Source organism: Mus caroli, chromosome 8 (assembly GCF_900094665.2).
Source record: "Mus caroli chromosome 8, CAROLI_EIJ_v1.1, whole genome shotgun sequence".
Taxonomy (NCBI): domain Eukaryota; kingdom Metazoa; phylum Chordata; class Mammalia; order Rodentia; family Muridae; genus Mus; species Mus caroli.
Genome location: NC_034577.1, coordinates 16,820,306 through 16,833,194, shown reverse-complemented (window position 1 = coordinate 16,833,194; position 12,889 = coordinate 16,820,306). Strand labels below are relative to the sequence as shown.

The following is a 12,889-nucleotide window of genomic DNA, read 5'->3' as shown; positions in this document are numbered from 1 at the left end:
CTCATTGTGTCCTGGATTTCCTGGATGTTTTGAGTTAGGATCTTTTTGCATTTTGCATTTTCTTTGATTGTTGTGCCGATGTTCTCTGTGGAATCTTCTGCACCTGAGATTCTCTCTTCCATCTCTTGTATTCTGTTGCTCATGCTCGCATCTATGGTTCAAGATTTCTTTCCTAGGGTTTCTATCTCCAGTGTTGTCTCACTTTGGGTTTCCTTTTTGTGTCTACTTTCCTTTTTAGGTCTTGTATGGTTTTGTTCAATTCCATCACCTGTTTGGTTGTGTTTTCCTGTAATTCTTTAAGGAGTTCTACCTCTATCTCTGTTCTCCTGTATTTCTTTGAGTTATTAATGCCCTTCTTGATGTCCTCTACCATCATCATGAGATATGCTTTTAAATCCAGGTCTAGCTTTTTGGGTGTGTTGGAGTGCCCAGGACTGGGTGAGGTGGGAGTGCTGGGTTCTGATGATGGTGAGTGGTCTTGGTTTTTGTTCATAAGATTCTTAGGTTTGCCTTTTGCCATCTGGTATTCTCTGGAGTTAGTTGTTATAGTTGTCTCTGGTTGGAGCTTGTTCCTCCTGTGATTTTGTTAGCCTCTGTCAGCAATCCTGGGGGTGTAGCTCTCTCCTGTGTTTCAGTGTTCAGAGTACTCTCTGCAGGCAAGCTCTCCTCTTGCAGGGAAGGTGCACAGATATCTGGCATTCGGACCTGCCTACTGACTGAAGATGAAGGCCCGAAACAGGGCCTGTCCCAGAAGCTGTGTAGCTTCTGTAGTCCGCACTCTCACCTGCTCAGACTAATCTCTGAGGGATCCGGGACTCAAGATGGCTCCCCCAGGTGCTCTGCAGCCTATTTTATATTTCTAAGGAGCTCCACAAGTCTCAGTATCTTTATTTTCTGTGCATCCAAATACATTGGAATGTATGGATCTCTGTGTGTGTGTGTGTGTCTATCTGTATATGTATAAGAAAAAATATATATATATTTAGATCTTACCATTTGTTCATTTGCTCTTCCTGGTAATCTGATGATGATAAATCAGATAAGGAGCTAAAGGAGTATGTGAAAACATACAGTCAGATGCCACATGTTTTTTGTTTCAGTTAGTTATATTGACTGCTTGACATTCATAAATTTGTTAACTTAATAATTTAATAGGAAATGGTCAAAATTTAACATACCAAAAAACATGACAGAGGTTTAAGTACTATTCTTTCATATTGAAAGAAGCTCCAATGTAAAAATAGTATTTTGCAGTTGAATTTACTTTAGGGTTCGCATTTGATAGCCATTTTTACTAACACGCAATGCTGTGGTGTTTAAACAGAGTTACAGAATGCTCTCAGCATCTCCACCCAGCTTCCATTCACCCCATTGCCCAGTAATCTCAGGCCCTTGTAACCTCTATGCTGCTTTCAAATCAACTCTACTGCTTTCTCCCACACATAAAAGAAGTTAGGAAATATTTGTCTTTCAGTATTTACCTCACCTCAGCTATACAATGTCAACCAGTTCTGTTCATTTTACTGGAAATGAAAGAATTGTATTCTTTGGGGCTTAGCAATACTTTATCCATACATCCCATTTTCTTGGTTCACTCATCTGTTGGTAGATACCTAGGCTCCATGTATTGCCTAACAACTGAGAAAAGTGTGGTAATACGCATGGATCTGTGAACATCTTTATTATGTGTAGACTTTATTTCCTCCATGCCTATGCCAAGGGGTAGTATATCACTTCAGCTCATTTGTCATTTTTAAACTGGTTGAGTTTTGATATTTCTTGAGTCTTTACTATAGTCTCAGTATTGATGTCTGTCGAATGAATGGTTGAGAAACATTTCTTATCATTCTGCACATTGTTTCTCCACTCTATTACTTCTATTACACTGCTGAAGCTTTGACACTTCTTGAAATTCAATGTATTTGTGTGTCTGTTAGTGGGTGTTTTGTGTGTGTATGTGTGCATGTGAACTACTTGTCCATGTGCTATTTTATGCTGACACTACACTGCTTTACTGTGGGCACATGCTACGGCTTTGCCATTTGTTTTTGCATTAGGTGCTATAGAATGCCTCTAGCTTTGCTCTTTCTGCCTACCATTGTTTTAGCCCTTGAGGGTCTTTTGTGTTTCTGTACTTATTCCAGGCTCACCTTTTAAAATTTCTAAAGACTATGGAAACCTTCTTTTATTATTTTCTTTTTTTATGAAAGGGATTTATTTGTGTATTTTATGTATCTGAATGCTCTGTCTTCATGCACTCCAGAAGAAGGCATCAGAACCCATTCCAGATGGTTGTGAGCCACCATGTGGTTGCTGGGAATTGAACTCAGGTCCTCTGGAAGAGCAGCCAAGTACTCTTAACCACTGAGCCATCTCTCCAGCCCCCTCTTTTGTTATTTTCAAGGGCATCTACTATTGTTGGCTTTTTCTCCAAATTGTGGTTGTTTCTCTTTGTCCCTCAGGTATGGCAACAATTGCAAACCTAAGGCAGAAGGTCCTTCCAAGGTGATTATAGGTGTGGATTGTGGCACCAGCCTCGTGTGGGAGAATGAAGGGTGAGAAAAGGACATAGGTGTAAGTATACTAGCTTCTCTTTTTACTGTTTGAGAATATTTTTGTCCTCTTCCCACTGTTACTACACACACACACACACACACACACACACACACACACACACACACATTCTTTTTTCTTCTAAGTGGGTATTTCTCTACTCCTGGACTATTCTACTATTCTGTCATACACAGACATTTTAATACTCTTTTGGTGGGTTTTAGCTACTAAAACTAAGAGTGAATACTATGAATAAGAGGGTTCCCTCTTTGGTCTATTCCTTTTTTGGGGGGGCGGACCACAATTTAAGGTACAAAGAATTGTACCTCTGTTTCATGCAGAGGCTCAGCATGACAGAACGAGTGTACAAAAGAGCTGTGCCCCCTTGTACAGTCCTGACAGTAAATGTCCCAACCTCAAACTTTGTGTGTTATACAGGAAAGAATCCACCGGTGTGCAGAGAGGGGAGAAGAGCAGAGAAAGAAGTATTAATTTATATCTTACAGAGTGTTGGTGGACACGGACGTCTGCGTTTGCAGTGTACTTGGAACTTTGCTAAAGGATCAGAAAAAGATAAGACACTCTGTGATTCAAGTGAGTCCAAGTTAATTATACTTTAATGATTATAACTGCCATTCAAGCTGTGAACTATTTGAACCTTAAGATTTTTTCACCTATAGGGCTAGCGCTGTAGTTCAAGGATAACACAACTGCCTAGTATGTGCAGAGGCCCTAGCAATAAAACAAGACTTCACACATAAACAACTGTTTGCAGTCTAATAAGTCACATTTCCTACAAATGATGTTTCATAGCTTAATAAATATTTTAGTCTTGTTTAAAGAGGTAAGTTGCTGGATGTTGTGATGTACCACTCTAACTCCTGCTTTTGAGAAGCTAAGGCCAGAGGATCACAATATCAAATTCAGCCTGGGCTGTATAGCAAGATGTTGACTCAAAAAAATCAAACACCAAAGAAAAGAAAAAAATTAAAAAGTAAATAAGACCCTTGCTATGAACCAATGCATAAAAGTTATGGTGGAAAAATTTCACATCTAATTTAGTGCATAGCAGCTATTCCAGCCTCTCACATCTAATACCTTGCTTGCTAAGTACCCCCGATCACCTTCTTACCCTCACCCTTTGTTTTTACCACACCAGAAAGGGTCTCTTAGACATGATCCAAAGTCCTTCAGGATATGATAGTCTTGGTTTGGGGGTACCCGCTTCATCTAGTAGCTGAGATCTGGAGGGCGACGGACACATCATGGGTTCATTATTTATATTCTTTTCCACCAAGTGTTCCCTGGTATTTTGTCACTCCAAACAGGAGTCTCTTCCTGTTTACTTGGTGTAATAACATTTAAACCTGGACATTCTCCTAATCATTTTAGCTGACGTTAAACATACTAGGAGCAGAAAAGTATGGCTCTGTGAGATGTTATCTCTTCTATCCAAATTGTCCAAAATGATAGCAGGGCTCATTTATATGCTAGGACCATGTCTATGATTCTCCAAGTCTTGGTCTCTCTCTGTGCCCCTGTGTATAAGGTTACATCTGCTGTGTGCATCTGTGCCCCTGTGTATATGTATAAGGTTACATCTGTTCTCCTGTGTATAAGGTTACATTTGCTGTGTGTATCTCTGCTTCTGTGTGTGTGTGTGTGTGTGTGTGTGTGTGTGTGGCTGCATCTGCTGTATGTATCCCTGTGAAACTTCACACAGCATGTATTTCTATCCATATAATTTTCATTACTAATTACTGATGCATTTTTTAACATTTTAGTACATCTCACAGTTCGCTGGTAGCTTCTTTATCACGTAGTAAAGCAGATTCTCCCTGGGTAATGCTAGACAATATATATATATAAGAAAAACATACAGTCAGATGCTATGCAGTTTCCAAGATTCAACTTTCTGGCTGAAATTCACTTAAATTATTCTACAAACTATAGACTGGCTAACATTTCCGCACATGGAAGTCTGTTATTTGAAAATGTTTATATTTTCTTCCTACAAACCATAAACTGTCAGCAAGACCCAATTGCTGAAGAGAACACCTACATAACTCATTGAACACAGAGAAGTCAAGTTAGTGCCTACACAGAGCCTTCCACCCTGCATGTCAGCGTCCTTAGTACAGGGAGGTACTATGTACTCTACCAAAGGAGAAATGCAAACCCCCCAGCCCATATGCAAACATTTTGACTTACAATGGTGTCCTGCCTGTAAAATATGTTAGGGCAATGATGGCACAAAGCTTGTGGGAGTCACCAACATCTATCTGATATGATTTAAGGCCCACTCATGAGATGGGACCCATACCCAAAACTGCTTGGGTGACCAAGTACAAGATAGCTCAGGGACCAAGGGCAAAACCAAATACAACTGTTCTACGAAGGATTGTAGCAATGCAATGACTCCCAATGACTTTCTGCTATAGTCATAGATGCCTGCCTTGATCTATCTATCTATCTATCTATCTATCTATCTATCTATCTATCTATCTATCTATGGGGGGGGGAGAGGGAAAGAGAGACCTTGAAACATTTAGCTTTAAAAGAGGATGTTTCCATTAGATTCATCCCCTTAGAGCTATGGAAATTGCAGAAGAGAAGGTGGAAGGGTTATAGGGGCCAAAGGGGATAGGGGGCACCAAGCAATCAAGGCTTTCTCAATCAATCTTGAGTGGACCAAGAGATGAAAAAACCTTTACAAAAAAAGGTAATTAGCAGTAGACAGGAGCATTGTAACTCTAGGTATGAAAACAAAAACAAAGAAACAAAACAAAATAAAAAATGGAACTGTTGAAAGTTTAGTGTGTGCCTTGCAAATGTGCGAGTTCAGATGTCCACGTAAGTATGTGTTCATATATGTTTAATTATTCTTAGCAATGCTGGGGATACGATAGTTCCGAGGTCTTGCACGTGCTGAGCAAGTTCTGAGGCAAAACTTCCATCCAAGGAAATTGCATGTTTGGAGCATCGGAACCACCTTGGCAGAGCTCTGGAGACGGGTGAGGGTGAGAGAAAGATTCAGGATCTCCTGGTGCCCTTCTAATGTACTGTGGTCACCCCTGATCCCAGCCCATTGCTGCCTCCTCCTAGCTGTAAAGAGGATTCCTTTGATTTGTGAGTAGAACATTTTACATAGGAACTAAAGGTGCCGAATAACAGAAGTAAGGAGACTTTCCTTTATGGTTTGTTCTCTTTTCTACATGACTCAAAAGACAAAGAATACTCATGAGAGGACATCAGAAACAGTTTTAAAAGGGAACTGGTGATAGTGTGGATGCTCTTGGCAATGAGTAACACGGATATAATCCTGTCTGTACATGTGTATGCAAGCACATATGTACACACACACATATACTCATACATACATACACACACACACACACACACACACACACACACACATCTATCTACGTATTAATGTATAACTTACATTTCTTTTGATACTTCACTCAAGGAATTCAGTTCATACAGGGTTGTGCTAAAGGGTAAGAACAGACATAGTAAGGCAAGATGTAATCGCATCTCAGAGACACGTTATTTGGAATGTGATACAATGTTTCCCATACAGATGCTGCCTTATATGGTTACAAGGAGTCCTCCTCTAAAAGTAACTCAAGACTGACACACAGTTGCATCTTTACTGTCAAGCCTGACAGAACACTAGCGAATGTTAGCCTTTTCTGTGCACTCAGCTCTTCAGTCTCACTTAAAGGATCTTCCCTCTGTTAGCCCCTTCTTTTCACCCACCTTTGCTGAATTACCTGACCATGATATAGGATCAGGTAGCTGAGACCTCAGGCAGCGTCCCCATCCAATACAATGATGGTCTGAGGTCTGGAGCACTAGTTCTAAATGGTGGCGGATATTGGAGAGCAAGGCACACACTAAACTTTCAACAGTTCCATTTTTTGTTTTGTTTGTTTGTTTGTTTTTGTTTTCATACCTAGAGTTACAATGCTCCTGTCTACTGTTAATTACCTTTTTTTTTTTTTAATAAAGGTTTTCTCATCTCTTGGTCCACTCAAGAGATAGACCTCTCATTTTATTTTATGTTTCTGTGGATAAATGTGTTTGCTGTATGTGTGTTTTCTTTATTAGTTTATAACACATACACATTTCCTTGTAGAGTCCAACCTAGATAAATAATACCAGGTCATCATGGGAGAGTTGAAAGTAAATTATAATAATGAAAAACTATAAGTTCACAGACCCTTTTAAATTCATATTAGCTATGACCCTCTAACGGCATACAAACGTGTTGAAGCCAGAACCTCCCCCTCTCATATAGACCTGAAGAAGCATGCTAACCATCATCTAGCCTCCTTTCAACCAATCTGATCAGAGAGAGAGAACGTTACCCACAGACACACTTAGACACAGTGATAAACATACTCTGTATTGTCAAGAATACTGTGCAGAGTAGATTTTACAAAACTGAACCTTCCCCTTTTTTTTCAGGACTCTAAGCTTTGTGTACCATGTGTGTACATATTTATTCGTGGAAGCATGTGCCCTTAGGTGAGTGTTTACATGTAAGTGTGTGTGCTGTCTGAAATTAATGTGTAACTTGACCTTCACAATTCATTCATGTGTGAGCTAAAGTATGCAAAAGTATAGTCAAGTACCAGGTATAAATACAAATAGCTTCTGGAATCAGATAACTACATTAATTCTGTGAGTTCTGAGTCATGCACTGAATGAGTTTTAAATATCCATGCATATTGCCAATTCAAATTTGGTATTTTTATATTAGAAGAGAGGTTATTTCTATGTGGTGATAATGAGTCTTGTAGGGCTGTAAAAACAGCAACTCACCTATATTTAGGCAACTATTAATTCCAACATCTAGCAGGATTTTTTAAAATGGGATTTATTTAAAATCTAGCTATAGTTTATAGACGCTTGTTCTTCCTACAGGTTTTAAGTCTTCCTTAGTTTCATTTATGGTGAAAATATGAGGTGAAGATGAAGTATCTATAGAATCTGAGGAAGGGGCTCCATCTGTGGTACAGTAGGCAGGGCTTAGGATGCCAGCCTTCTGTGATGGCAGTGCCCTGCCAGGGGACATCTAAGGTCCATTCCCATTACCATTACCTCTAATCATTTTTGTTGAATGTTTGTCCATAGCATGACCCCTGTCTTCTGCCAGTCCCTCCTTGATTTCTCTTCCCTTCATTCAACCCAGCAGAAAATTTCCTTAGGCCTTAGTTAGCTAGTGATTGCTCGAACTTTCAACCGAGTTAAGAGGTGATAGGAAGGACATGGTGATCAAAGCGGCTCTTGTTTGTGGGTATGTGTGTCTGCTCTACCTTAATACTTGGGTTTGTATGTGTGCAAGCATATTGGAGAAGTGTGAACATATAAATACATTGATATAGGTCTTCGTTTGCATTTTATATGGTGATTCCATCAAATATCATTGATAGTGATGTACCTGCATGTGGGCTAAAGGAATACAAAAATACATGATCATACATGAATTATAAGTCTAAGCTTTCTTTTACATTAAAAGTTTTACATATAATTCTAAAATTACATTTATATAGTAACAATTGTTCTACAACTCAATAACCTAATATTGAGATGTTCGTGTATATGTCATGAATTTGAGCCTGAGATTTATTTGAAGATCTCAAATCTGTAAAACTGGAGAAGAATGTGAGTAATGGTTACTTTAATCTCGAAGTGTAATAGTCTTTCTCCATTGTACTTCTCTTGGATTTCACCTGCAGATTGTACAGAAACCACCTTCTTGTCTCAATTTATGATTACCAAGAGCCTTTATTATAGCATTACTTCTACCAATCATGCGGTGTTTCCTGCATGAATTATAGCTAAGTACCTGCTATTCTGACAGAGATCTCTCTGCAAAATGATAGGGGAGGTCTGGAACACTGGGTCTCTCCCCCCCCCTCCTCTTTTTGTATCTCTGACTGTGTGTGTCTGTCTGTCTTTGTCTCTCTGTCTCCTCTTTGTCTCTGTCTCTGTGTGTATGTGCCTATCTGTCTGTCTATCTGTTTCTGTCTGTCTTTGCTTCCTCTTTTCTCCCAATCAGATTTTCTCCTGTCCTAGCTCACACTCGCCTGGTCTCTTAAAGGAACTCTGAATGCTTTCTAAGGGTTTGGCCACTACTTAAGGTGACAGATTGTCTGCATCCTTTCTTCCTCGGTTTGGTTCAAAATAAATTCAGTCAACTGCAAGTCATACAATGTGACTAGTTAGAAACAGCTTAAAAGTCATGATGATGTCAAAGATATTCTTGAAGTAGTTTTGTCAAATCTCAACTTCTTCCATGGTTTTTGTGGGGATTGTGTGTGTTTTCATATATATGTATATGTAGATATGTATATACTTGAAACATGTCTATATAAAAGTATATTTATATGAAAAATATATATGTATACATATATATGAAAACATGTTGCTAGAAGCTTATAGATCTGTGTATGAACATACATGTATTTACATGTGTATATATGTAAGCATACATATGGGTGGCATTTTTTTTTTTTACTTTTTCACAACTGAGATTTTATTGGTTCAAGGAGCAGAGTACACAGACATTGCAATTTTAACACACATAACCAAAATCTCAAGAGTCACATATTGCATTCATGGACCCAATGAAGAGCTACGTATTGTTTCTCTTTAACTTATTCCAGTGATGTTCCAGCCTCAAACTCAGCAAGTTTCCCTAAGACCTCTCCTAACAACCAAATGCCTGGAATCCTCAGCTCCACCGACTCACAGGTTTATGCCACACACAGAACAGACTCAGGACTTCCATCTTTCACAGCACATTACCACAACTGTTAGGAAAATGGACTGCCACGACCACAGACATCACAGTTCTGACAGGGCAAGGGCCAAGGACTGGCTTTCTTACCAAATGGTTCTACTAGAAACACGGAACTAGATAGAACTGAAACTATTCCAGACATGAATGCAGGACTAAGAAACCAAACTGCCATTTAGTATGCTTTGTACTCTAGGATATACAATTAGCCCCTTCTGTGGAATATTATGGTGACCCCCGAGACGGTCACAGCCTCTCCTGATTCAGTATCCTGATGTTTTCTGATTGTTCCAAAAAATAAACAACCAACAAATGATTTAACCACTTAAAAACAAACCATTTACACACACATACAAAAAGGATGAGGTAGGATTCCCTCACCTTGTAAAAATGTTTTTAGAGTTATTAAAAAAAAACTCGAATTTACAAAATAGTTGATAAAAATATTCCTTTGGGTTGTACAAGAAGGGAGGCAGGGACCACTGACAGATGTGATGGAGGCTCAGTGGGACCCGGCTTCTTTCTCTTCTTTGGAATTTGGACTCTGGTTTTCCGGCTCCATTTTCTGCAGGCAGATGTGTGGTTTGCTGGTCAGCCACTTCAGCCTATCTGCCCTTTGCTCCCCTTTTCCCTTTTGTCTGCACTTTTTTTTGTCTGATGATGTATCCTTTCCTGTGGCCTTTTTCAGCTTCACATCCACCTTGGCAGGGATGGGCTTGGCCAACAGCCTTGTGGAGCAATGCTTGGGCTCCTCCTTCGATGCTCCATCCACTAACCTTCCTCTTGGGCATCTAGGCATGGAGTGGGAGACACGTGCAATGCTGGATCTGTCACCAGACTGCACCACCTAGCACCACCACACAAACTGCTGGGTGTATGTTTTTAATTCAGTTCACTCACCTGCTCGAAGCTCCCCCAGGGTTGTATACTGACGAATCATTTGTATATGTTCTAAATTATTGAAAAGCACATAGTCAGTAAAAAGTGCATATGACTCTGCCTTCTGACTTTCAACCCTGGCGTTCCTTTCTTCCCTGTGAGATAGAATGAAGTAGCTGTAGATGGAAGGCAGTGGCTCCAACTAATCTAACGGTGGGCGTGCCAGCCTCCCACCGCAGGAGAACTTAGAAATCTCTCTCTCTTCAGTCTACACTGTTAGTGTCTTATTTAATAAATAAGAACATGTCCAATGTATTGGTTGTTATTTAGGGTGAGAAATCCTGACATCTCCCCATCCAAAGCATCTCACTGAGAGTGATTTATACAGACATAGCAAGTAAGCACTTGGTTTTTGTCACATGTATAACTGAGGGTAGACCTTTATAGACTCCAGCTTCTCTGTTTTGTTTTCTAAGTTAGGTTTATTCTTTGACTGTGCCCTATATGTATAGAGTGCATTCTGGTCTCTCATCTCTTTTCCCGTTTCCATCCCTCCAAGTGCTTCTCTCCAGATAAGCCCCTTACCACTTCTATGTCTCTTTGCTTTTGTTCTGTGACACATTGAGTTTAATCAGGGCCACCCACGTGGGCATGGGTATGGGACTAGCCAACGGGGTACTAGGCTTCTCCCCTGTGGCCACACAAACTGTGGACAATGGCCATGACTCCTTTTCTAGCAGCCATCGACAGACAACACAGGCCCTCACAGCCCTTCTTCCCCTGCACCTGCCACGAATGACTGTTATCAGGCACAGACTCATGCAGACTCAAGGCAGGCGATGACAGCGGCTGTGATGTCATCACGTCATACCCTGACGATTAGGCTGCACAGCACACACGCCCTTCGTCACATTCTCTCTATCCACTCTCCTTCAGCATTCCTTACGCTTTAGGGGGTGAGAAACTTATGTCCTGTTCAACCTTCATTTAAGGTCAACTTTTGTCTTTTACTGGTCAATGTTTGTGTAGTGTGCACGTCATTATATAAATTTATATACGCATATACATAGTCACATATTTATGCATGTATAAATATATTTTTAACTCACTTTGTACTGATGGGGTCCGCATAATTTGATTTTATTTCATCTGGATATGACAAACTAAGGGATTATAAAAGTACAGTATCATTCACAAAACATATTTTTTACGTACTTTTTTAGGTTAAAAAATAAACTACAGTTACTCTAAACATTAGCTGGTTGATCTTTAAACACCCATATGCAGATTGTTATTTGAATGTGGTATGGCATTCTGATTAGGAACATGCCTTTGTATGTTATGGTATCTGGCCAGGTATCAAGCCTCATAGTCTCAGCAATAAGGAGGCTGAGGCAGGGAAACTGCCAAGAGCTCAAGGCCAGCCTACAAGGCAAGCACAGGGTACATGACTACAGAGTAAGACTGTCAAAAACTAAACAAAACTGACAGAAGATTATCTTATGCCCGTGAAAACAGCAGTATGTCTAGACTTAACTATTAACTTAGTGCAAATGTGTATGGGCTTTTTGCCAACAGAGGAATCTCTAATGACTGAGAAGCACTTAAAAAACTGTTCAGTGTCCTTAGTNATCAGGGAAATGNAAATCAAAATGACATATGTAGCAGATGTGCAATTTGGTCTTCATGTGGGTCTCCTAGCGTTTGGAGCAGGGGCTGTCTCTGACTCTGTTGCCTGCCTTGGGGTGCCGTTCCCCTAGCTGGGCTGCCTTGCCTGGCCTCAGTGGGAGAGGATGTGCTTATTCCTGATGCTACTTGCCAGAGCAGAGTGGTACCCANGGGAGGGAGGGGGCTCCCCTTGTCTAAGGGAGGAGTGGGAGGAAAGGGGTGAGATGGTGGGACTAGGAGAAGAGGAGGGAAAGGGGGCTGTGATGGGGATGTAAAATGAATAAATAAATTAATGAATGAATGAAAAAGTGCCTTTTGCAGTGATATTATTTCAAATTTACTTCAGTACACATTACCTTGACCTTGCCCAAATTCTGATTCTGAATTCTCATCACATGCTCATTTTCACAGACTACTTGTGTCTTTTCTGCCCATCAGAGTTTAACAGCTCACTCTAAAATGATGGTACATTTTTCTGGGGTCATCATCCCAGCCCAGTTTTTTTGTGGATTAGGGACAATTTTAGTACCTATCTTTTCAGTTGGAGCTCCACAGCCCACCTTTGATTGTTACCNCTGCCCTTATCCCAAGTAGATTTCTCCTCATTTTGAATGCTGTCACCAAAACTAAATTGTGATGTCCTAATCCCTGTCATTATCTGGAGACAGTCATTTCAAGCATAAACACTTATGAGATGAGACTGCACTAATAAACTGTCTTAATGAATGGTATCTGTATAGAGATGGACACTTTAAAATAAGTCACCCATGGGAAGAATGCTAACTACAAATTGAGACAGAGGCATGGAGGGTGAATCCACATGCCAAGGAATGCAAATCCTGGGGAAAAAAGAAGAGGCCCTCAAAAAGATTGAGCCTAGCCATCCCAGCACTCGGGAGGCAGAGGCAGGCAGATTTCTGAGTTCGAGGTCAGCTTGGTCTACAAAGTGAGTTCCAGGACAGCCAGGGCTATACAGAG

General features: G+C 40.3%; 1 protein-coding gene and 1 pseudogene across 1 annotated transcript in view; both read right to left on the bottom strand.

Annotated features, from left to right (window-relative positions):
• LOC110300151 (phosphatidylinositol 3,4,5-trisphosphate 3-phosphatase TPTE2-like) overlaps positions 1-12,889 on the bottom strand; it is an 82,157-nt gene that overhangs the window by 55,895 nt on the left and 13,373 nt on the right. The window contains exons 3-8 of the mRNA XM_021170221.2: positions 11,353-11,406; positions 10,265-10,315; positions 5,999-6,046; positions 4,348-4,401; positions 3,058-3,108; positions 994-1,047 (exon numbers count right to left, since the gene is read on the bottom strand). Coding sequence (XP_021025880.1) covers positions 994-1,047; positions 3,058-3,108; positions 4,348-4,401; positions 5,999-6,046; positions 10,265-10,315; positions 11,353-11,406 — 312 coding nt within the window. The remainder of the gene's footprint in view (positions 1-993; positions 1,048-3,057; positions 3,109-4,347; positions 4,402-5,998; positions 6,047-10,264; positions 10,316-11,352; positions 11,407-12,889) is intronic.
• On the bottom strand, positions 9,867-10,155 carry LOC110299633 (annotated as a pseudogene).